This window comes from Aegilops tauschii, chromosome 7, assembly GCF_002575655.3.
Source record: "Aegilops tauschii subsp. strangulata cultivar AL8/78 chromosome 7, Aet v6.0, whole genome shotgun sequence".
Lineage (NCBI taxonomy): Eukaryota > Viridiplantae > Streptophyta > Magnoliopsida > Poales > Poaceae > Aegilops > Aegilops tauschii.
Genome location: NC_053041.3, coordinates 623,397,279 through 623,418,476, shown reverse-complemented (window position 1 = coordinate 623,418,476; position 21,198 = coordinate 623,397,279). Strand labels below are relative to the sequence as shown.

Genomic DNA, 21,198 nt, shown 5'->3' with positions numbered 1-21,198 from the left:
ACCACTGAAGTTGTGATTTCGAGATTACCCCATGCCGCCAATCGTGTACACACATTTTTTTTCCTTTTTTGCTTTTCACAAGGCAGAAAGCCCCTCGAAAATGTATCCCCAAGATTCATTTTTAACTCTACTATAAACAAAATATATAAAACCGATGGTTGAGACAATATTTTTTTTCTTTACTGTATGACCAGTATTATACGCATCTAGTGTGGATTAATTCAGAGTCGACGGATTTATTCAGAATTTGTAACTTGGGAGGTGTGTTTACTGGGTTTTGTTTGTCGACCGTACTTCTAGAACCCATATTGAGTTTCAAGTCACTTTGTCTGCTTCACGCCAGCTCCAAATCTTTTGAAAGCATGACCGCTAGCTTAGCTAAGGCGTATTAGCTAGGAAAAAGTTTTCAGGTTCTTACATGAGATAACATGTCAATTTCCAACAACACAAATGAGGCCGAGTCTTGCTTACGCATTTGTCTCGTCTCCAAGTCTAGGACGATGAGCGGACGGTCCTTGTTGAGCCGCCGGTCGGGACTGCATACCTGTAGCAAAACCACCCCGCTCCTCTCCCCAGATCTGTACTCAAACTCAATGGTCACAGGCCCCGAAGGGGTCTTGGGGTCCAGTGCCCGCAACTTCTCTGTGTCGATCACGTCATCCAGCGTCCAGTAACCCGAGTGTAACTTCCACACCAATATGATGAACACGTCAACGGCAAGAATGCGCAGTGTCCCATCGGGTGACGTCCCCAGGTGGCGTAGGCTTAGAGCATCTCCACTAGGCTCCCCAGAAAGCCCCCAGGAGCATTTTTTCGGTGCCGGCAGTGAAAAACGGTCCCAGCCACACTCCCGCGGGTTCGTTTTGCGCCGGTATTAGCGAAAACTGCGGCCGGCGCTGGCAAAAGAAACCCAGAAAGCTGGGGGTCAGCTGGGGGCGCCGGCGCTATATTTAGCTGCTGCAAGGCCCACTGCCAGCCTCTCTCCTTCCTTCTCCTGCACATGCAAACTCTCTTCTCTCTCCGTCTCTCGCGCCGAGGAAGAGCTCGTCCGCGCCCACGCTCGTCCACTCTGGTCCCCGCCGGTCCGCCGCGCGCCGCCCTCGCCAGGCTCCCGCCCCGACACCGCCTCCCGCCCTCCCAAGCTCGCGTGGCCGCGCCTCCGCGCCTCCCGCCCTGCCGTGCGCGCGTCCCGCCCTCGCCGCTCGCGCGTCCTCGCCGCGCTCCTCTCCTGGTCCTACTCCCGCGCGCCGTCCGTGGCCGCCGCAGTGTCGGTGACGCCGCAGCAGTTGGAACGGCGATTTGCCTCTGCCCCGTATCCTCCGCAACTCGTCGTGGCTGAGGTCCGCCACGGGGTCTGAGACCGCTTGGCCATGGCGGCTCAACACGGGAGCTTCAAGGCGCGGCGGCCCGTTCTTCAGCAGAGAAGGCGGAGTAGGAAACGGCTCCCGGCGACCACGAAAACGAGGCGCTCGGGTGAGGTTTTTAGCAAAGTGCCAGCGGTGAGTTGCGGAGGACACGGGGCAGAGGCAAATCGCCACGGGGGCGGACCTCATCCGTGACGCTGCAGCAGGAGGAGGAGGAGGTGAATCCGGTGGTGTCGGTGACGACGCGCGCCGGGGCGGACCCGGTCGGAGAAGATGGGCCGGCACGGCGAGCTCTCGAGGCGGTCGGCGTCGCCGGAGCCGCTGCCGATGATGCGGAGCTCACGGATCCCGCGGGAGGAGGACCAGAAGAGGAGCGCCGCGAGGCCGCGGCTCACCTCGCTGCGGCGGTGAGGAGCGTTGATGCGGAGCTCGCCCGCGTACCGCGGCTCACCTTGCTGCTGCTCGCGCTGCCACGCTCCGGGCGGTCGTCGTCTCCAGCAAGCGACGGGGCCGGTGCCCGCGCTGCCTCCTCACCGCCGCTGGTCGCGGCCGCCTCCTCACCGACGCCCTCTGCTCACCGCCGCGCGCCGCCATCACCGCCCTGCTCACAGTGTGCCGGCCCGGGCGTGCCCGAGCCGCCGCAGGGCGAGCTTGAGGAGCGGTGGCGCCCGGCCGCTTCCTCGCTGCGCGCCACGCGTCCTCCTCGTCGAGGTGCAGAGGTGCTTGGGGTGGACACGGCTGGAAATATTTGCTCCCCAAGCCCAAAACTTGCGCCGGCGTAGCCCCAGCCGGACGAATAAACGTCCCTGGGGGCGCACAACGGCTGAACATGCTCTTACTTCACAGTTTGAGGGTAGGACTGGGATCTTTAGCGTGCCGGGGTTTCTTGTGTGGATGTCATACGTGAGGATGTTGTTGCCATGCCAGAGGAGCCCATGGATGATGCCACTAGGAAGAACAAGGTGGCTGGCATGAATGGAAGGTGACCATGTGCCACCGGCATTTGACGATATTGCCTGAATCGTTATACTATCCCAACTATCTACATAGCCGCTGTGATCTGCGACCAAGAGCGTGAAGGAGCAGTCATCGTAGATTCCATCTGCAGCAGTGAGTAGGACATGCGTGCTGATCTTGCAGCGAATGTAAGAGATGTATGGTGGCTCAGAGAAGAAGGTGCGCTCACCAGTTATGGAGTCGTAGTCGAACAGGTCAGAGCGGCGTTCGGATCTCTTCCGTCCGTTGATGTGTCACAAGCGGCGGCGTAGGAGGACGAGATCGCCGCACGGCGTGAGGAGTCTGTATTTGGCATGCAGATCAGCGGCTTTGCATGACATGAAGGGAGGCAGATGGTTGGAGAAGGACATGGCGGCGGGCGTGGTTGGTTGCACAAGAGTGAGGGGTGGAGGCGGAGCATGGACGTCATCATGGACGTGGAGTTAAGCGAGGATGCGGGGTGGTAGAATGCCTCCTTGTTGGGTCACACGGCGGATGAACGGTGGGTTTAGGATCTCACGGCGGAGGTCCTTGCAGGCGGCAGCGCAGTGAATGAGGGTGGATTGGTAGGAACGTGCGACGATCTCAAGCATGAGGTCGGTTGGAAGCATGCACACTACCAGTTATGCACGTGCCTCGGGCGCGCATGTGTTACTCCGTTGACGCTTTCGAGGAGCGGGCACGGAGAGCGGTGAGACAGGAGCGACCGCCGTCTTGAGCTTGAGCTTGGGGACGAGCGAGCACTGCACCATCCGCCCACCGACGAATGAGGGATGCGGCTTATGAGGAAAGCTGGGGAGGAGGCGGCTTATTTATAAGCCGCCAAAAGAACCGGTCTTAATCGTTTGCCCTGACACCTAGCAAATTTTCTTGTAGTGCGACTGGAGTAGTTATGTGGAGTTTTGAGTACATTACTTTTTTTTTCTTTCTGTAAAAGCGATATGTTTGCGATGGAAGCTCAAATATAGCGTCATGTCAAGTCATTGTACATAGTGCCATTGTAAAAACAATTCACTGAAACATGAGCATTTTTCAGTACGCTATGCTGAAGCTGAAGCTTTTTTATGCAATTTTCTGTGTGTATTTTTTGAATAAAGGTGCCATATCATTGGAGGTTTGAAGTACTAACTATTTCTATTCTTATTTTCTTGTCTCTAACCTAATCACATTTAGGGAATGTACAACGCCTGGAGCTTGACTAGGCGTTTATAGACGAAAAGAAATATTGTTAAATTTAAAAATATCTAACCGACAGTGTCTTCCCATGCGAGATGCTAACTGCCGGTGCTAATTGAACGCTAATTTAAAATGACCATGCACCGCATGCCATAAAGAAAGGAGCGAAGCGCCCGATGCAGCAGCGCCCGATCCTAGGATTTGACGGCCTCAACCGTCGATGGACCAGGAATTCAATAGAGAAGGAATCTTTTTTTTTTGCGAGCTCTCCAAGCACCCCATGTCTGGTCCATGTCTCCCCATGCGAGACGCCAACTGTCGGTGCTAATTGACGCTAGTTTAAACTGGGAACCCTTCAAGCACCCCGTGTTGGAGATGCATTTACACTTCTAACAATACCTTGGGCGCGCAAGGCCACAGCCCATCGTAGGAGGAATTCTAGCGTCGAGGAGTCCCGGACACCGAAGTCGGCCAGCATGTGGCCGTCCTTCAGCGGCATGCTGCAATAGCTGAGCCACTGCTGCTCCGGCGGGCATCCCTCCCGCTCCTCGAACTTGGCGCGGAAGCTCTCCACTGTGTCGCTGCTCTCGAGGCCGTTGAATACGAGGGTGCGGTGCGCGCGCACGAATACTTGCATCTTCGTCTCCACTAGCTGCATTGTCGACGAGTCCCCGACGCCGTGGTCGGCCAGGGTTGTTACGTCGCCATCCGGCAGGGCCGAGTCGCCATACACGAGGTGCTGCCGTTTCGGCGTGATGCCCTCCATGTCGTGGAGCCTGCCCTTGACACTCGCCACGGTGTCGTCGGTTGAGACTTCTAGGGCGACTAGGGTGACCGGTTTGTAGTGCTGCCTCGGCACGACGACGAAGACCTGGATCTTCTTCGCTCTCATCTTCTCCTTCTTGACTTTTGCCGCCATGACATTTATGCTAGAAAGTATTATAGTTTTTCATGTCGAAAGAGCCCTTGAAATTGTGATGCTTGTCAGACAAAGTCACCGGCACCGGTACCACAATTACATTCACTGAAAAAAATAGCGCGCTATAGCGCCGCTAATAGCACGCTATAGTGTATTGAGAATTGCCTCGCTAAATATATCGATGTACAACGTCTCGCTAATAGCACGCTATAACGCAATATAGCACGCTAATAGCATATTTTAAGGTCGCCGCTATTTTGCTGTAGCGCGCTATTTTTTTCATTGATTACATTACTGTTGACAATGATATCGCACCTGACGGTGAAACTGTCATCCTTGAGGTGTTTCTCCAAGGAGTTTCTTTCGACGAACCTTCCGTATCTGCAGGCTCCGTCCAACCCTCTGAGCTCAAATATTTGGGTATGGTCACGGATACGTGTCGGCTCCTGCTTCAAGCTCTCGTCCACGAAACTAAACTCGGACTGCGCTTTCACTGCAGGCTTTGCAGCGGTACTCTCGGCGAGGAAAAGAACCAACGACATGGAACCGGCCTTGTAGAGGTGATGGCCGTCAGGTAAGTAGAGGATGCACCAGCAATGGCCTCCGACCATTGGTACCGAACATGCGAGATCGGATGGGTGCGTGGGTGTGCGAGTGGCCTTCGACAACAAGCAAGTGGTACCCGCTGGCCTCGGCAGCGCTGGAGGTGGTCGGGGAGGTAGGACAGCCAAGGAGCTTGCCGCACATAAATTAGGGTATAATAATGGTAGTATAAGTTTGTTAGGATCCAAAACTCTATTTTTTCCAATCGAAGGATCCAAAACTCTCACGGTTGGAAGCCATAACGTTTATATGTAGCTAAACAAGGCATCCTATACCTGCGTCATGTATCTATATCTATATCTATATCTATAGCTACTATTAAAGGGAGGTAATATTCTTGGTTTGGTCCCGTTTTCACTATAAGAAACCTGTTAATCCATGACGGATTTCTGATGACATTTTCAGAAACTATCATGGATGGGCTGATACAACCCTGCAAGCCCGCTGAAGCCCGGTTAATTGTTCCCCGTATAAAAAACCTAACCCAACTCATTCCACTTCGGCCCCTCCCTCCTCCGCAGCCCCCTCCCATTCCCCATCGTCTCCCGCACATCGCCTCCACCTCGCCTCCTCCCTACTCCCACGGCTCGCCGCCGGCCCTCCCCTCCTCTCACCTCGCGGCTCAGGCGGCTGCTAGATCTGCCACAAGCCCCACCCATCCACCCCTCTCGCGACCCATCTCTCTCTCTCTCTCTCTCTCTCTCTCTCTCTCTCTCTCTCTCTCTCTCTCTCTCTCTTTCCTACGAACCCTCGCGCCGCCAGCAATGCCCGCCGATTCCGGCGATGTCCACCACCGCGCAGCACGCTCACAAGCTCTTCTCCGACCCATCCGGCCTCCAGTATGGCTGGATCCGCCGTTCCCGGCCTCTGGCGCATGCCCATGACCCCTAGCCCATGGCTAGGGTTTTGGCTGCGGCGTCGCGTCCGTCACCGGCGCGGCTCCAGCGGCTCCTCTCCGTCGTACATCGCGCCCCCTCGCGCCCTCTCCTCCTCCTAGATGGCGCCCCTTCGCTCGGTATGCTTGCACGCGTTTGTCTGGATGGTGGCGACCCTGACCCCATCTGCCGCGTGCGCCGAGGAAGGAGGAGGTCGTCATGAGGGAGTACACCGTCAACCTCCACAAGCGCCTCCATGGCTGGTATGCGACCTCCCAGCACTGTTACTTCTGCCCACTCCCGTTCCAGCTGCAAGATCCGACTTGGTTCACCACGCCGTCCTGCTGTATTCTCTCCAGCGGCTCCTCTCCGTTGTTTCTTTCTTCTAAAAAACTCATGCTATAATATTTCTCAATATTAATCCGTCCGGTATAACATTTATAGTCTAGTAGCAAATTAGGTTTATAGCCAGTAAACTGTCTAATGCTTTCTTGGTTTGATTAAAATTACAGTGACAATCAGGTAGCCCTAGTTTTAGTTGACGGTAGTTGGTATTGATGAATCTCAAGTGGCAACTATTCTGAGTTATTTTTAAAACTTATAACATGATCTTGGACCCATAATGGATGATCGATGCATAATTCTTCTATGCTGCATGATGTGTGTGTTTCTATTTTCTTGTATTATTAACTGATTCTCGTAATCACTACATATGTATCTCCATCTTTTATGTTCAGCAATAATCTGTGCGAAAAGGTTGATCTTCAAACTGGAAAAGTATCGTACTTATCTTAGCATGTCTCATGTTCGCAACATCTATGACCTCAGTTATTCATTCTGTACTGAATTTCATGCCTTGTTGCTTAACACTGTCATTTCTCTGGTTTTAGTTCTGCAGCTCATGGACGGGAAAATGTATAGTGAAGGCCTAACACTTCTGGGTGGTAGATTGCTATATTAACCTCAAATTTGTTTTTGAAGTCTTTGCATAACAATTGCTATGTTTAATATAATAGACCTATTTTCCTATGTGTTTTGATTCGACCATCTCCTGGTGTTCATGTGTCTTGATTCAGCTTGTACCTTAATAAGTATTTTCCTATGTGTTTTGATTCAACCATCTCCTGGTGTTCATGTATCTTGATTCAGCTTGTACCTTAATAACTATTTTCCCATTTGTTTTGATTCGACCATCTCCTGGTGTCATGTGTATTGACTCGGCTTGCACCTTAATAACTATTTAGCAATCACATAAGCCATGCAATATATTAATTTGTAGTTCTCTGCATCGTGTATATTGTTTGTTATTGATGCCATTGTTTTTGGCGTATATACTTGTTATTCTCGTTTGTAGGTAGATTTCAGAACTTACGACAAAATCGTATCTGCTATTCTGCTGTGCATTTTTGTATCTTTCCAGAACCAAAAGAGAAAAGTGATGCCTAATAAAAGGGAATGTTGAACTGGTTCAATCACTTCCAGAAGGCTGTTTGATATATCGGGAAAAGGGAGTTATCAACTTTATGTATTACAGGATGTCGCTTTAAGTTCTAGCATTTTTGTCTTTCTGTATTGTGGAAACATATTAACTTGTGTGGCATATTTCTCTAGTGATGTGAAGTGTATATACTAATGCAGTATTATTAGGTTTGTTCTGATTTCTTAAACGGTGTCTCAAAGTTCTCGATGTTTGCTATTTATAGTACTCATGCTGTATTTGGGGAATATTTCCTAGCTCAGGTGTCCACTGATCAGTGAGCAAGGTTGATGATGACAACTTCACGACTGAATCAGCCCCACTGGCATAATTAAAGAGAGCTGGAGACAAATGAACTTGGTGTATTAATTCTTCAGGACCTTCATCAACAGCAGCAGCCACTACTACATGCTCACACCACAGTATGTATTCAGTCATAACTACTTTATGGATACAGTTGCCTGAACTGTTATGCGAACCATCGTTGGCTGCATAGCTCTCATGTTCATCATTACTTCTAGCCTGGATGCATAGCTTTTATGTTCATCATAGCTCTTATGCTCTTGCATTACTGGTAGAGATCAAATTGTCATAGCCCATTATATAAGTTCTCTAGGTTTGATTGATTTGCTCTATCCAAATCAAAATATAATAATTAAAAAAATTAACTGCAATGTAACTTTGAAAATGTCTTCACCTTGAACATTTCTTTTAATTCTTGTTTTCTCTACCACTGAATGCTATTATTTGTAATATGCTTCCTCAATTCCAAATTAATTGAATCTGACCAAATCTATAGGAAGCTATATCAACATCTCCACCACAGAATTAGTTTCATTAGATATTTTTGTAATAGAGTCCACTTGGCTGTTCTTGATAATATAGTATACCTATTAGGTTTATTCTCACAGGTAGATAGATGTATATATTTACATAAGAAAAATGACACATAATTAGTTTGTAACCATGGCAGTTTTCTTTCCAGTAATTTTGTAAAGGTACATGCAGCTGCATAACAAGGTTAAGCACTCAGCCCTCTGGCATGGGTAAGCTCCTATGCCCTCCAGAATGATTTGAATTATTTGGCACTAGGTTGCTCGTGATTAGCCATCGATGTTGTGTTGCTGCAACGAAACACTATTGTTGATTATTGAAAGAAAAGCATTCCTAGCATAACTCTTAGGTATATAGGTTTACCTATACTTCATGAGTGACGTCCAAATCATGTGATTTTTTTTAATGTTTCAGATCATAATAATACTATTGCTGTTGTTGTAATTAACCTGCCATTTTGTAACAGAAGCATTTTGTTGTACAGGTTTCCTTGGTAGTGAGAGCTGCAAAGGAAGTTTGAGCTGTAGAGGTGAAGCTGATGATAAAGCGTGTGTGTACAATTTGTATATTTGTTGATGTAATCTGGTTATTGAGAGCGTTCGAACTAATGTTGGATGTGTTCTTTGGCAAATTTTTGAAGGCCTGTACTCGGTGAAGTAATTGAATAGAAATTTATGAAATGGTCCAAATTATGGGTCTGTTCAATGGAAGTCAGTTGTGTTGTGAATGTTTGATTAATTATCTGTTATTGGTCGTGATGCGGCTGGTTGGATGAATGGGTCTTATTAAAATAAATGCACTAAACCGCCACACTAAAAAAATGGGCTAATGGGCATGGCAGTATGCCACGTCAGATCTACAGTGGTGCCATGTAGATGCCATATGAGGTCCATATATTGGTACAGTCATGTAAATCCATGACGGACTAGTATGTCATGGAGTATCGGGCCTGTGGCGGGCCTGGGACTGATCGGTGACGGCCGGGAACTATCATGGTGGTGCAGTTGTCAAATTATGACGCGATATACATGATGTCATGGATCTCCCTCCTTGACGGTTTTGAACTGTTCCATGACAGACTGAATCCGTCATGGATTAACAAGATTCTTGTAGTGTTTGTTTGGTCCCGCTTCAATTAATTTCATGTACGCTATTTGGTTTCGTTACTTGTTAACTGTTTTGGCCCAACGGAGGAAGCCCACCTGGCGGCGCACTGTGGCCCAGGTCCGGAGAGGTAGCAAAAATTAAAATTGCAGATGGAAAGGTTCGATCTCATAACATGCCAACCGGCCACGCACAGTTTGTCCAAATGACTCAGCTAGCGATATGAGAGGATTTTTTTTCTCCCGTTGCAATGCACTGGCCTTTTGCTAGTCATAATTAATTGCTAGAAGATCCGGTCTTGCCTTTTCCTTGTATATAGTTTTGAGATGAACTATTTTATTTTTTTGGATGATTTTCACTTTATTTGTTTTTTTTGAAATCTTTCAAGATGTATTCTTCTTGTTTTTTTGCGGGGTAAAAAGGGAGTTCATGAATTATAGAGTTACACTCGAGAGGCAAAAGTTGCTCTATACAAGGGGGACTATGGTCTAGCTACACCAAATTAGTACACTCCGTGCAACTATAAGTTGCGGCTCATGAATGATTTAATCTCTACCGCAGATGCCCATACGCCGAACGATCTAGCCCATGGCATGATAAGGTCAATAAGACCTCTGAGAAATCCGACTGAACAATGATCGGAAGGGTTGTATGTCGGATGGCAAGAGCCATACCCTGCATTCCGTGGCGGAGGATAGAAAAAATTGAGACAAGGGGTCCGTAAAGCATAAAAAAATTGATGCAAAATCAAAGTAATCCGTACACACTAAAATGCACATAAGTCCTACTTTTACATAATCCTAAACATAAGAACCATATAAGAAACACACCTGAGCAACAAAGATGCGTGGTGGAGTATACTATGCACACTCATTACAGATTCATAAAGTAACCGGTACAAATGAGAAACCTGACGCACATGGCATCACACATGATAATATCTTTTGCTGCGTGTGATGGCGATTTGCAACTGAAGCAATGGAAAATAAATAGTGATACTTTCTGCAGGATCATGATCCAGGATTAAGATCATGTAAAATGCAGGAAATAACATAGTAGAGAGGTGGAACCCAACCACATCAAACTCATCAGCTAAGAGCAAACTGCAGCCCAGATCATCGTACCGTGTAGGGATTGCTGGATGTCGAGTCCCTTCAGCTTGACAACCGACTCCATGTGTCCCTTGAGAGCATCAAGTTCCCTCAGCCTATAGCAAACATGACTTCAAAATTAGGTTTTTTTCTTTAATTAGGCTCTCATGCAATATTCATTCAAACAACCAACTCATGTCTCTTGAATGGGCATAACACAAAATGATAGCATTCCAATATTTAATACTAATCAACACAAACACATAGCCATGCTGCAGGAACATGGAACCATGATTCCATCATGAACCCAAAATAAGCTAGACCAAGATAACACATAATAGATCAGTATCAATAATGTGACTATATATAACAATGAGCAAAGATAGATAGTATCATGCCAAAGGGACTATGCAATGGACAGATTATGAGAAAGAACAAGGCATACAAACAAGTACTTGCATTTTCGTATGGGTTGAAAAAGATAAAACATAGTAATTGTTCTTACAAGTAGGAAGCAACCAGGAAATAAGGGCCAATAAATCCTCTATGGTCATGCAACTAAAGTAACAAATATGTTATCACGTTATACACCCAGGGCAGTTTCATGACAAGACCCTAAATGTTTACCAAATCTCAATGAATATCATATACATATAGCACAAGGGAGTAAGCTATAGGAAAATGCAACAATGATTCCATCATGAACCCAGATAAGCTAGAAGAAGACCACACATAACAAAACTGTTACAGAAAAATATCACTAGAGATAGAGTATCATGTGAAAAGGAATATAAGAACACTAAATACTATCAGAATCAGAGTAGCATGAATTTTGGTAGCACACGGAAATAATTTGTAGCACACGATGGTTCACCGCGACTTGCAAGCATATAGTTGCAAATCATGCTAAATGGGTAGCTGGGTACCAAAAAGGAAGTCTGTTATATATTTTATCAGCAAATGGATCATATTCCAATCATGAACAATATAAGTCAAACCTAGGATGCCTAATAGTAAGAGGTCTCACTCCTGGAGAACCACCACTAGAACAAGTTGAACATCAAACAACTAACAAAAATCTAAATAATTTTTAGACGCAAACAAATACATCCTCCGTCCCGAATTAGTTGTCTCATATTTGGCTAGATACGGATGTATCTATTTTCTAGATACATACGTAGTCAAGTCTAAGTCAATTAATTTGGGATGGAGGGAGTAGCATATATAAGAAGCACAAAGGCCTATCCAGAAAATGGACCAATTTCAACAATGCCATCATCACAATCACATGATTGTGGTGGCCGATGAACCACAAGTATAGGGGATCAATTGTAGCTCTTTTCGACAAGTAAGAGTGTCGAACCCAATGAGGAGCAGAAGGAAATGACAAGTGGTTTTCAACAAGGTAATGTCTGCAAGTGCTGAAATTGTAAGTAGCAGAGTAGTTTGATAGCAAAATAATTTGTAACGAGCAAGTAACGATAATAGTAGGAAAAGTGCAGCAAGGTAGCCCAATCCTTTTGAGGCAAAGGACTGGCCAAAACGGTCTCTTATAATAGGCAAAGCGTTCTTGAGGGTACACGGGAATTTCATCTAGTCACTTTCATCATGTTGGTTCGATTCATGTTCGCTACTTTGATAATTTGATATGTGGGTGGACCGATGCTTAGGTGCTGTTCTTACTTGAACAAACCTCCTACGTATGATTAACCCACCCGCAAGCATCTGAAACTACGAGAAAAGTATTAAGAATAAATTCTAACCATAGCATTAAACTTTTGGATCCAATCGGTCCCTTATAAAATAGTGCATAAACTAGGGTTTAAGCTTATGTCACTCTCGCAACCCATCATCTAATTACTACTCCACAATGCATTCCCTTAGACCCAAATATGGTGAAGTGTCATGTATTCGACGTTCACATGACACCACTAAGGGAATCACAACATACATACTATCAAAATATCGAACACATATCAATTTCACATGATTTCTTGCAACATGATTTCTCCCGTGACCTCAAGAACAAAAGTAACTACTCACAAATGATAATCATGCTCAAGATCAGAGGGGTATTCAATAGCATATTGGATCCGAACATATAATCTTCCACCAAATAAACCATATAGTAATCAACTAGAAGATGTAATCAACACTACTAGTCACCCACAAGCACCAATCTATAGTTCCGGTAACAAGATTAAACACAAGAGATGAACTAGGGTTTGAGATGAGATGGTGCTGTTGAAGATGTTGATGGAGATTGCCCTCCCCAAGATGGGAGAGTTGTTGGTGATGATGATGACGATGATTTCCCCCTCCGGGAGGGAAGTTCCTCCGGCGGAATCTCTCCGCCGGAGGGCAAAAGTGCTCCTGCCCAAGTTCCATCTCGAGACGGCGGCGTTCCATCCCGAAAGTCATCTCCTTATTTTTTCTAGGTCAAAGTGACCTATATACCAGAAGATGGGCACCGGAGGTGGGCCTGGGTGAGCACAACCCACCAGGGCGTGCCTGGGCTCCCTGGCGTGCCCAGGTGGGTTGTGCCCACCTGGTGGGCCCCCTCTGGTACTTATTTGCTCCAATATTCTTCTTATATTCCATAAAAGTTTTCCGTGAAGTTTCAGCTTGTTTGGAGTTGTGCAGAATAGGTAGCCTGACGTAGCTTTTCCACGTGCAAATTTTCAGCCGCCGGAATTCCCCCTCTTTGGGTGTACCTTGCAAATTATGAGAGAAAAGGCATTAGAATTACTCCAAAAAGCATTATTATGCATAAAAACATCATAAATAATAGTAAAAAAACATGATGCAAAATGAACGTATCAGTGGCCAGAAGACCACCATCACAATCAAAATGACAGAAAAACTAAACACTAAATAATTGGCTCGATGGCCGGCACAACAAGTGGACACGGCCCAATGGCCATCATCACGCTGCAGGGGATGTCGAGGTAGCAGCCACGGAGGACGTAGTCCAACGAAGTGTACTAGCCGAACATGAAGGTTATGACGCGGCCATAACCATCCCAATGGTGTCTGCACCAAAGCTGAAGGGGATACGTGGTGCCCATTCGGTGACCACCCTGAAACAGCAAAATATATTGGTTCTTTCTTATTACATCCACCCAAACCACTAGCAGCAAAAATAGAGACATGCTACTGTGTTGAAGAAGTAATCGTGTGCCAGAACAAGCTTGTGACTCAGCTATTGAGAACTAGATTAGAGCAGGGAGTGAGGTTGAGGATTTATAAACTGAAGAAGCAACATTTACGTCTGTCAGATAGTAATAATAATCCAGGGCAGAGCAATGACCATTTTTACAGAGTAAGTTGGCCAATTGTATTTATTCATTATTTATTAGAAAAATACATGATCAAAATGTTTAGAGCTAGTACAATTAAAAGTCTGAATAATTTATTTGCAAGGGCAAAAGTTAGTATAATTGATATGTTTCCAGTGAGATTATTAAATCGAGTTAAGGGGGGAATCAATTATTTATCATGACAGGAACATAGCAACACATATCTCACAATTTAATGGAGGAACATAATATTTCTTGGCCAGTTGACCAATATTACATGAAATACAAATGCTTCTGACATATAAGTATAATAACAACATTTTTAACTAGTGAATCAGATTGCAGTTATCTATCAAATTTACAGTTTAAGATTAGAAATTCGCAAGTTACAAATTGCAAGTTCTGCAATCCATATCTGAACTACAATCTACCAAGTGGATTCATGAAGGTAATACACACACCTAATCTGCATTCAAATTTATACATTAGGAACTGATGTGCATCAGTGGTCCTTCCAAATAAATATGTTTCAGTTTTCAAACGCCAAACAAATAGTGATGCATATGCATATGTCTGCATGTACAACTGCAAATGCTATACAACATGCCGTCATCGTCCTCCGAGCCATGGTAGCCAGACATCGAGGTTTACATGCCTGTATAAAAAAAAGAAATATCATTTTATACGATAACATGCTGTGCAACAGGCTAATAAAGGCAGAACATCTTTGTAAGTTGGAGACAAATTTCAAATTTGAATTGAAAATGATCATGATGGGCAGAACACATATCACATAAAAGTGTAAAGCGTAACCCTTTCATTGCAAAAGTAAACACCACAACAAATTGATGTGCTTCGAGTGATAGATACATGAACACCAGACGATTCACTCTGTAAAATTGATTTTGATGAGCAAACTATGATCCCCTAGAAGTATCACAGGATAAGTAATAGTAGCATGAACTTTGGTAGCGCACAGAAATGATTTGCAACACACGATGGTTCAATACGTTAGGGGTGACACCGAATCGGATTCAGACAGATAACCCTTATACCGTATCGTATTACACATATTTAGTTTTGGATCTGACAGCGGAACAAATGCGGATTCAAATACGGGATTATGTGGATTCAGGCATGGTACATACCGATACGGTGTCGGGGTGACACCGAATCGGATTCAGATGGATAACCCTTATACCGTATCGTATTACACATATTTAGTTTTGGATCTGATAGTGGAACAAATGCGGATACAAATACGGGATTATGTGGATTCGGGCATGGTACGTACCGATACGATGTCGGATCGGAAACGGTTACTTACCTTTTTTGACGGAAAGACTATAAGGAAAGCCCCTACAGCATAATTGGTGCAACAAACCCAAAATGCAAGTACCATGCCTTGAACCTTGGTGGGTGGGAAGGTCTCAACCCCTTTCCACCACTAGGCTATGCCTTAGTCTATGTTATTTACCATATTCATATATGATAAATATATAAATGCCTTAAACTAAAAGATACATAAACAATGAGCAAATATTAATACCTATATACTTTACTAACACATAAATCACTAGATGATAACAAAATTAGACAAATAAATCACTAACAAGCGAATGTTTTGTCTCCTAAGCAAAGATAGCATTCACGCATTGCTAGTTGATACTTATAACTTCACCCATAAATCAGAATCAGAAATAAAAAGGTCAGATTATCTGGCTAGATAAACGGATTATCCTACTACGCCGTATATTAGTAATACCATATCCTATGGGAAACAATTAGAATCTGCCCATGGATCACGCGTAGACTTACGCCGCCGACGTGTTCGTCAGATCCGAATTTCATCAGATGGCGCACAACGTACATCTTAGATTCTTAGTGCAACACATTAGATGTTGCAAAACTCCCGATTGCAAAAGACTAGATGTTGCAAAATCCTAGAGTCTTCCGTCCAAATCAGTCCGGGAGCCGCGGCACCACCTCGCCCGATTCAATCCAGCCGTCGCCGCATCGTTCAACCAGTCGCTGGAGCTCCGCCGACGTCGAGCCCCGCGTTCACCACCGCACCCCATTCCCTTCCTCCCCCACCTTTCTTTATCCTCGTGTTCGCGGCCAACCATGAACGCCAGTCCCCCGCCATGGTCAGCTCCTCTTCTAATTGCTCCGCGTCGAGCCCGGACGCCCGCTGTTGTTGGTGACCCCTCGACCACCTCCTGCCTTCCTTCCTCCCTCTCTTGGTCTCCTCTCCTCCTTTTCTTGCCGGCCGCCACTGTACGCGTGCGTTGCCACTGTGGCAATTTTTCTGCAACATCATCCGTGTTGTAGAAGTCCTTCCGCAACAACATCCATGTTGCAAAAATGTTAAGACGAAAAAAAAATTCTGCAGCATCATCTGTGTTGCAGAAGTCCTTTCGCAACAACACTCATATTGTAAAAAAGTTAAGACGAAAAAGTCATAATTCTGCAATAGACTGTTGCAAATGTTACCACAACATGAGGTCTATTGCAAAGGGTTCTGCAACACTGCCCTTGTTGCAATTCTGAGGAAAGGGTCGTGTAGCTGGATGACTTCGGATCAAAAAGTTGTCGAGGTGACGGATATTGTAAAAAAGATCCGCCGGCCGACGCGTAGCGTCACCCATATCCTATCAACCGGACTCGGATTCGGATCAGATTATTGTCGCATGTAAAAAATCTGTGACCGTATCCTAAAATAATGGATTCGGAAACGGTTTCATACATAAATTATCCTAACCACTTTCACCCTTGCGGAGCGTGTTGTCATCCATGGGCTGCTAGTGCATATAGGTGCATGGTCAAACTTGGTAATTGTCAAATTTGCATAACCTGAAACTAAGACACCAACAACTTGTGTCTAATTAGGTTTCGGTGGAACTTAAAAGTCTCATTTCATCAAGCTAGCAAGCCATAGGTGTAGTGTCGGAAGATGAAATGTAGTAGCATTCCACAAAAGGGTGTGCCTTGAAGAAGTCATGAACTTTTGCGTCACTTGGGGCGACCTTGTGTGACTGCTTCAGGGTCATCCTTTTAAGCATGGGGGCACATTTAAGTAGATGTTTCAGGACATCAAACTCGTGGTCGTCTCCTTCGAAGCCGTCGATTTCCACTTCTGTGAGCTCTGTCAAGGTGACAACTTCGCTTCTCCAGTTATTGGTAGGCGCGCAGTTGCAACACTCTCCGCATTCCTCTTCCTCCTATATAAGAATAATAACAATTAGCTAGTGTACATACAAGAATGAATATATCTACAATAAGAAAATAATGAACAAGTACATATGTTCTAATAGTATGTATACATTCTTTTTTTGGCAGTGTGCTAATGCATTAACGTTGTAGTACATCACCCGGAATAAGAATAGCAAGCGCTAGCCCCCTCCATCAAAAAAATGAAAAAGAAAAGAATAACAAGCACGAGAGAGAGAGAGAGAGAGAGAGAGAGAGAGACGCCTTAGGACTAAGCACATTAAGCCGCGTTTTAGTTGTGTCAGCATGGAGGTCACCGTCGGCAACACAAATGTGATGCCATGTTAAAATAAAGGACATGAACCTATTAGGGTCTTGAGTCATGGTTATTGGGCTAAGAGGGTATGTTATTTTCTCTCACGTTGCAAGGAACGGGCTCTTTTGCTAGTAAGAATAACAAGCGCTAGCCCCCTTAAAAAAATAACAAGTACGGGAGGAGAATATGTACCGTGGGTATCGTCTCCGGGTCGAGTTTTGCAACCCTGAGCTTAAGCCTATGTACGGCAGTAGCAATCCGATGTATCTTAAGGAGAAAGAAGACTACTGCTCCATAGACATGGCCCAAAGTTGTGAGATGCAGCTCCAAGTCCAAGACAGATAAGTCCGCGGCAACCTCCATCCACAGATGTTGCTCTACTTGCCGCACATCTTGCGTCCATGAAGCCGAGGCACGAAAGTTGTTCTGCAAGCTCGAGCAAACAATTCCATCATATAAATTACACATGTTTTGCGTAGGTACGTCGTCTCTCTGCCGACATATAAATTCCATCAAACAAGCTCAGCATGTGAGACTGACATAGGAGGCCCTATGCAGAGCAGGGGAGGAGGAGTTGCCCTAACCTTGACAGCATCTAGGCGCAACACAGGAGGTCGTCGTCTCTCTGCCGCTGCCGGTGGAGCCGACAGCAAGCTCACCATGTCGAGTGTCCAGTAAGCACTTCTAGTTCTATCATCGTCGTCCTGTAACCAAATGTCCTTGTAGTAACGGCAGCGCCACGTTACACTTGCGGCCATGGGCGCCAGGACGGAGACTCTCAGGCGGAAGTCGGCAAGGGCGGACACGGTCAGGTGCTCGAGCATGGGTGTGGCGACGTCGATGCGGTTGACATATGCTTGGGTCTCCTCGATGACGAGCTCCCGCAGCGATGAGGAGCGGACCGTGATGTCGAGCGGGATGCGTGCGTTGCATGAGGAGCCTGGGCGGGAGAACCTGAGCGTGCGCAGGCGCAGGCAGCGGGCAACCAAGGCGGCGAGGCCGTCGGCGGTGCAGCCCGAGAGCACGAGCGTTGTGAGGGCGGGCAAAGATTCACCGGCGGACGGCGCGCGGAGGTTGATAGGGGACCAGGAGGTGAGCGAGATTGAGGTGGCGCGTTGGAAGCTCGGCAGCTCGACCTCCTCGAACATCGCGGCTGCGCCCCACGGGAGGCAGAGGACGAGCTTCTCCGGCGAGAGCCGCGCGGCTGCGCGCAGCAGCGAAGCGACGCTGACGCAGGGCGCCGACGCGCGGAGCGCCCACTCTCGCTTGGGGAGCTGGATGTCGACGAGGAACACCCCGTCGGTGGAGGCGGAGGAGACCGCATGGGCAAGCGCCGGTTCGACGGAGCGGAAGGCGACGTCACGGAACAGGAGCGCCGGGAGGCGTGTCCAGAGGCCGCGCCACCGGCGGGAGAGGACGCTGGCGCGCGCGGCCGTGCGCACGCAGCGCAGTCGGGCGAGGACCAGGAGGAGCAGATCGTCGGGAAGGGAGTACGGTCCGCTCCGCTGCCTGCACCAAAGACAGATCGCGCTCGTCGGCGGCGCCCCGATCGCGGCTTCATCGATTTCAGCTCTCTTTTGTACGTATCGATCTGGGGCAAGTATATATACTAGTACGGTATATCTTTTGGCAAGAAACGGAGATATATCTTTTGGCTAGGCGGCGCCCCGACCTAACTTTTTCTGTTAGGGGAAAGAGATATACCTAACCTCTTCTTTTCGAAAAGTCTAACGCCCACACGTGTGGCAACTCACCCACACGCATGGATCCTCGTCCAACCAATTCTGCACAAATCTTGGCGCGTTCTAATAGTTTTTGTGTGCCACGCAGGACTAAGCTGGTGTGTGGGCATTCATCCGGTTGCCCACACGTCTTTTTTTCACCACACGGGGGGCTGGTGTGTGGGCGTTTAGCAATTCGCCCACACACCAGTTTCACGCACGCAGAGGGGGCTGGTGTGTGGGCGTTTATCACTTCGCCCACACGCCCGTTTCCTAGCCCACACCCAAAGCTGGCAGTTGCCATGTGTTTCTGCAGGTACATGACAACTGCCTCTAGCTTTGCTTGTAAGTAGATGGCAACTCTTTTTACCCGAGTTGCCATGTGTTTTTGCATGGTACATGGCAACTGCCCTAGCGTGCACGTAAGAAGATGGCAACTCTTTCTTTTTACATGGCAACTGCCCTAGCTTGCTTGTGAGCACATGGCAACTCTCTCTTTTACCCGAACATGTTTTTTTGCCATGCCTTTTTGTAGTGCTACATGGCAACTGCCTAGTGTTTAGTGGGTGGCAACTCCTAAAGTTTTGAAATCATGGCAACTGCAGTAGACCAGACCATACATGGCAACTGCAGTTGAGCAACCATGGCAACTGTAGTTGTCCGACATGGCAACCAAAGTTCAGCGACATGGCAACTGCAGTTAAGCAAACATGAACGAGGGTCTGAACCATGGCAACTACCGGACGCGCGCTGACTGTACGCGGGGCGTGCGGGACCACAAGATACGAGGCCCGACGTACGGGGCGTGTGGGCGTTATCTATTTCGCCCACACGCACGCGTGTGAGAGGGATCGGGAGGGAAAAAAAGAGGTGTGTGTGCATTACTTTTTTTGCCCACACGTGGGTGTGTGGGCTGTTCCTCTTATACACCACACAAAATGTGTGGCAAACCCCCTAACGCCCACACATGTGGCACTTATCGGCGTCCTTTCTTTTTTGAACACACCTAACTTTACCATGTTGGTCCAATAGTAACCTTGTATTGTTGGGAAAGAAGTCTCGTAAAGCTCTCTTTTTTCCTCCGAAACTTTCGATATATTCATCTCCAATCATAGCTGTACATCGAACATAAGAAACAATAAAAATTACATCTAGATTCATAGACCACCTAGCGACGACTATAAGCACTGAAGCGAGCCGAAGAAGCGCCGCCGTCATCGCCCTCCCTCACCGGAGCCGGGCACAACTAGTTGTAATAAACAGTCAGGAAGTCGTCGTGCTAAGGCCCCATAGCAGCAGGCACCAGAACAGCAACCACCGCCGATAAAGAGAATCTTATGTCAGAAGGACGCAACCTGAAAGCACATGAACAAAGACGAATAAAGACCGGATCTGAGCGGATCCACCAAAGACAACCACCAACCAAATCCTGCGAGATCCGCACGAGACACACCTCCACTCATCATATAATAATCTTTGCGTGTAGATGGTATCCGTATGTTTTTTCAAGATAATAGACACACACGCGCACTCACACAAACGCCCACGTTGCTAATCCACATAAGTGAGATGGAAAAGTGAGTTTGATCCCTGGTGGGGCCGAATTATTACGGTGTAGATTTACTGATAAAATCCTGGACGTTTTTTTTCCCTCGGTTGTAATAAAATCTTAAAAGAAAATAACTCCCGTGTCAATCTATCACGGTTGTACCTTGCAAAAGAAAAAACTCTATCTCGCTTAAAAACAGAAGAAAAGAACAACTCCCGTGCCAACCTATCTAGAACTTGGTTAACAGAAAATATGAACGCTAACAAACCACGTTCTCCTGATTTTCTGCAGCTATACGCAGCGACATCCCAGAAAGCCCCCGATGCCGCCGTCGCCGCGATCAACTCATTCGTGACGGTGAGGGTGATCAGATAGGACTGCGCTTGGCCGCCAGTGTTGTCCATCGTCGTGTCTCGGTGCCTTCAGGTGCGCCCGGACATGGCGGCTGCTGCGGTTCAAGCAGGAGTAGCCCCATCGCCGCATCATAGGATGAGTGTGACGAGCAATTCCCATCGCAGATGACGAGCTCAGGTTTATGTCAATATAATAATTATCATGCACGTAATGGATGCACATGCATATGTGTATAGTCTATAGCGGTGTTTGTTGGATGCGGGCGTCCGTACTTTGTACACGTACATGTCCCAGTAGTACTAAAGCCTGT

General features: G+C 46.9%; 2 protein-coding genes across 2 annotated transcripts; both read right to left on the bottom strand.

Annotated features, from left to right (window-relative positions):
- Positions 1 to 3,891: 3,891 nt before the first annotated feature.
- Positions 3,892 to 4,455, bottom strand: LOC109780880 (polyubiquitin-like). Its single transcript, XM_020339472.1, has one exon. The coding sequence runs from the start codon at positions 4,453 to 4,455 to the stop codon at positions 3,892 to 3,894; it is 564 nt and encodes a 187-aa protein (XP_020195061.1).
- Positions 4,456 to 16,565: 12,110 nt separating this feature from the next.
- On the bottom strand, positions 16,566 to 20,938 carry LOC141027535 (uncharacterized). Its single transcript, XM_073504602.1, has 4 exons — positions 20,803 to 20,938; positions 17,849 to 18,855; positions 17,457 to 17,690; positions 16,566 to 16,959 (listed from the first exon to the last, which is right to left on the bottom strand). Exons 1-4 carry the CDS (start codon positions 20,936 to 20,938, stop codon positions 16,663 to 16,665), a joined length of 1,674 nt encoding a protein of 557 aa, XP_073360703.1. The 3' UTR covers positions 16,566 to 16,662.
- Positions 20,939 to 21,198: the final 260 nt, after the last annotated feature.